General features: G+C 44.9%; 1 protein-coding gene across 1 annotated transcript; it reads right to left on the reverse strand.

The window, feature by feature from the left end:
- Nucleotides 1-2,242: 2,242 nt before the first annotated feature.
- LOC131429290 (uncharacterized) lies at nucleotides 2,243-3,574 on the reverse strand. Its single transcript, XM_058593348.1, has one exon. The coding sequence runs from the start codon at nucleotides 3,572-3,574 to the stop codon at nucleotides 2,243-2,245; it is 1,332 nt and encodes a 443-aa protein (XP_058449331.1).
- Between the last annotated feature and the right edge of the window lie 206 nt (nucleotides 3,575-3,780).

A 3,780-nucleotide genomic window follows, 5' to 3' on the forward strand; every position in this document is an offset into this window, starting at 1 on the left:
GAAACATTGTTACGCTTAGCACCGATCCTTGGCAAAGTCCTGTTTCCATTACCTTTTCTTTGGAGAAAGTTCCATTTGCTTGTACTTTGACGGTTCTGGTGCTTAACATTTTTTCCAGGAACTGTAGCATTTTTCCTCCGATTTTCCATTCACTAAGCCTCTGGAGAATTAATCTTCTCCAGGTGGTATCGTAAGCTTTGTTGACGTCCAGAAAGGCGACTTGAGCGTAGTGTTTTTTCGACATTATTTCTTCCTCTATCGTTGCTAAATGATCAGTAGTGGTTCTACCCTTTCTAAATGCGTATTGGCGTTCACTTAGCAATTTCCTGGTTTCCAGTATGTGCATAAGACGGTTGTTTATCATTCGCTCGAAAACTTTGCCGGTAGTTTCGAGCGTCAGTTCGCTTTCCTTTCCCTTTATAAATGGGGATTACTGTTGATTTGGTCCACTCGCTGGGGTAGATTGATTCTGACCATAGTCGATTGTATGCTTCGAGTAGGCTTCTTTTACAGTCTAAGGATAGGTTACTAATCATCGCATAGTGGACATCATCGGGGCCTGGTGAAGATCCGCGTAATCCTTCGAGTGCTTCTTCCAGTTCAGCTTGCTTGTAAGCTTGGTTGTATTCAGCATCAGGTTGAGCTGGTATGTTGAGGCGTGTTGCTTCGATTTTCTTTTTACGATTAAGGAAATCTGGGTTATAGGAACTGTTGCTCGACGTTTCTTGGAAAGAGTTTCCTATAAGTTCAGCTATTTGTGTATCGTTGGTTGCAGTTAATCCGTTTAGGGTGATGGCATTGATTCGAACGCTTTTCCTTTTTCCCTGTAAAAGGCTATATTTTCCCCACATATCCTTGATGGGTGTTTGTGCAGTGAAGCTGTTTGCCATCTCTTCCCAACTCATTTTTTTTGCGCTCGCAACAGCCTCTCTGGCAGATGCTCTTGCCGCGCAATATTCTTCACATAGTTTCTCTACGTTACCTTCATTTGCTTTTTTTAATTCCCTTAATGCTTTTTTTCTTGCTTTAATCTTGTTCGCGACGTCTTCATTCCACCAATGTACGCACTTTTTCCCCGTGTAACCTTTCGTTTTAGGGATGGATGCCTGTGCGGACTTCAATATTTGTTTCGTGATTTCTTCGATTTGGTCTGCGGGGTCGTCTTTTTTTTCGAACTGTATAGTGGACCGGAAAGCTTCCCAGTTGGCATCTTTAATTTTCCATTTGGGAAAGCACTTCTGTTTTGTGATTTCTCCTGGCGATGTAATGATCATCGGTATGTGGTCGCTCCCGTGGGAGTCATCGTAGGTTGCCCAGTCCAGTGTTGCTGCTAGATCATTCGAACAGCAAGCGACATCAATGCACGATAGACTGCCGGTAGCGTGGTTCACATGTGTATGTTCTCCTGTATTTAATACTGTCAGTTCGCAATTCTCCGTGAAGTCCATTATTATTTGTCCACGAGCGCTAGTGTTTTTTGACCCCCATAGTGGGTGGTGGGCGTTGACATCCCCGACTAGTAGGAGAGGTTTTCCGATCTGCTTTGTTATTTTTGCTAATTCGTCGCAGGAAATTTCTTCGCCTGGTGGGAGGTATACGTTCATCACTGTCATGTTCAAGGGTGGACCTACCTTAGTGACTATAACTTCGAGGTGTGTATCAATTTCGATTTGTTCACATTCGATTCCTGTTTTGACAGCGGTGAGGACGCCGCCGGATGCTCGTCTGACGTGTTGCCGGTCACGCTGTAAGACCGTATATCCGTTTATTTTGGGGACGTTCCTCGGAGAGCACATTGTTTCCTGCAGGCATAAAACAACAGGGTCTTTCTCTTTGATTATTATATCCAGCTCGGCTCTGCTGGTTTTTAGGCCTTGTACGTTCCAGGAGATGATCGTTGGGTATACGGTTAGGTTTTTAGTGAAGTCGTCGATATTGTTGGCAGAACCTCCGTGAAGCCGTCGGAACACAGGTTTGGGTATAGCGTCCTCGTTCCCGTCCATCGGATCGTTCTCTCCTTCTGAAAAGAGTGGGGAGGCTACTTTCTCTTCGCTCTGCCCCGACCAGTTTGAATTGATTATCGTGTTATTAGGTTCTCGTAGAGAGTTAGCTTGTACGTTTGCATTATGTAGTTCGCTGTAATAGTGTTGGTTTTCCATGGATGTATTAGAATCGTTAGGTGCGCTTCGGTTTCCGGTATCGGTTCCGTTGCCTTCGTCGAAAGCTTCGGGTTCTAGTTTTTTTAGTGTTTTCGTGGTCGACCTCTTCCCTTCCTAGCAGGAGGGCGGTCCTTTGCTGTTTTGGAGTTTATTTCGGCAGATTTCTCGTCGGCACTACCTCGTGGGTCAGTTTCGCTGTCGGTTGCATCTATTTTTCGTTTCGTTGTCGCACTAGATCTTTCTTTTTCGTTTTCTTCCGTGTAGTCGCTTCCTTCGGACATCGCCTGATCATGCTCATCTTCAGAAATTTCAGGATACTCGATGTTTTTGCTTTTCTTCAGCTTTTCCAATTCAACCTTCATCATGTTGAAGTCAGCCAAGATGGTTCGCATCTGTTCGATTTCTTCCCGAAGGTTTTTTATCACGATGTCCTTTTCGATGTCTCTTTCTGCATTCTTCAGTTTTTGGATTTCTTCTTTCAGAAGCTTGATCTCGTCATCCTTCCTCATGTTTTCTAATCTGTTCTGAGCACCGCAAATTGCTGCATACGAGTGTTCTCCATGCTGCTTGGAGTACTCTTTCCTAGCTTCACTGAATGATATTCCCTTCTCAGTTTTGATTTTTATTACTTTTTCCTCCTTTACATATTGTGGGCACTTTCTGCTAGTTGGAGAGTGGCCACCTTTACAGTTTTTACAGTATGGGGCTTCTTTGCAGGCATCCTTTTCCAGTTTGTGATCTCCTGAGCAGTTTTGGCAAACTGCATTGTTGGGACATTTGACTTTCGTATGACCGTAGCTGCAACAGTTAAAGCAGAGCATTGGGTTCGGTATGAATTCTCGTGTTTCTACTCGGAGTGGGCCAATCTTTATATATTTGGGGAATGTGGTTCCCTGAAACGTAAGGACCAGCGTTGGTGTGTTTACGCGGTCGTTTTCCTTTCTTCTTGTGATTCTTCGAACTTCCAAAACTCCAAGATGCTCCAGTTCTTGCTTGATTTCTTCGGTGGGTAAGTCCATAGCCTCCCGGCAGCTCAGCACGCAGCGGGTTTTGTTTAGAGTTGGATGAGATTCAACTATTACGTCGGTTCCGTCAATCAGTTTGTTCATGCGGATCAGTTTTTTAGCTTGCTCGGCACTTCTTGTTTTCAAAACGTATTTAGTTCCTCGCTCTTCGGTATGAGCTGATTCGATGTTTCCTCCGCAGATTGTCTCTATGGATTTACCGATAGTGAATGGGTTCTTCGGGAGAGGTTTCTCCCCAGCAGCACGTAACTGTAATATGATTCGCTGACCATGCATCCCCGAACGATCCATCCATTCGGGGATCGTTCTTTCGTTTGCGTTTGTTTGTCTGTTTCCGGGTGGATTATCCGGCGGTACGTTCCTCTCAAAGGAGGTGCTTGCTGACTCCATGTTGCCAGCAAGCCTAACAGATTTCTCGTTGAATTGTTCGCTCAGAACTGCAGCTTTCGTTTGCCGAGTATTTAGAGTGTGGTTCGTATGCGTTCTTGCCTAGGCAAGTAACGTCTACCCTTTCACCTTATTCTTTATTGATCCACCCAAGGGTTAAAGGTACAAGTGGTCAAATGCGCGGCTCCGCCGGAGCGGATGACGACTAC

This window comes from Malaya genurostris, chromosome 2 (assembly GCF_030247185.1).
Source record: "Malaya genurostris strain Urasoe2022 chromosome 2, Malgen_1.1, whole genome shotgun sequence".
Lineage (NCBI taxonomy): Eukaryota > Metazoa > Arthropoda > Insecta > Diptera > Culicidae > Malaya > Malaya genurostris.

Bases quoted from the DNA above. Each gene is read 5' to 3' on its own strand.
- LOC131429290 (XM_058593348.1), bottom strand. From the start codon at position 3,574: ATGGAGTCAGCAAGCACCTCCTTTGAGAGGAACGTACCGCCGGATAAT.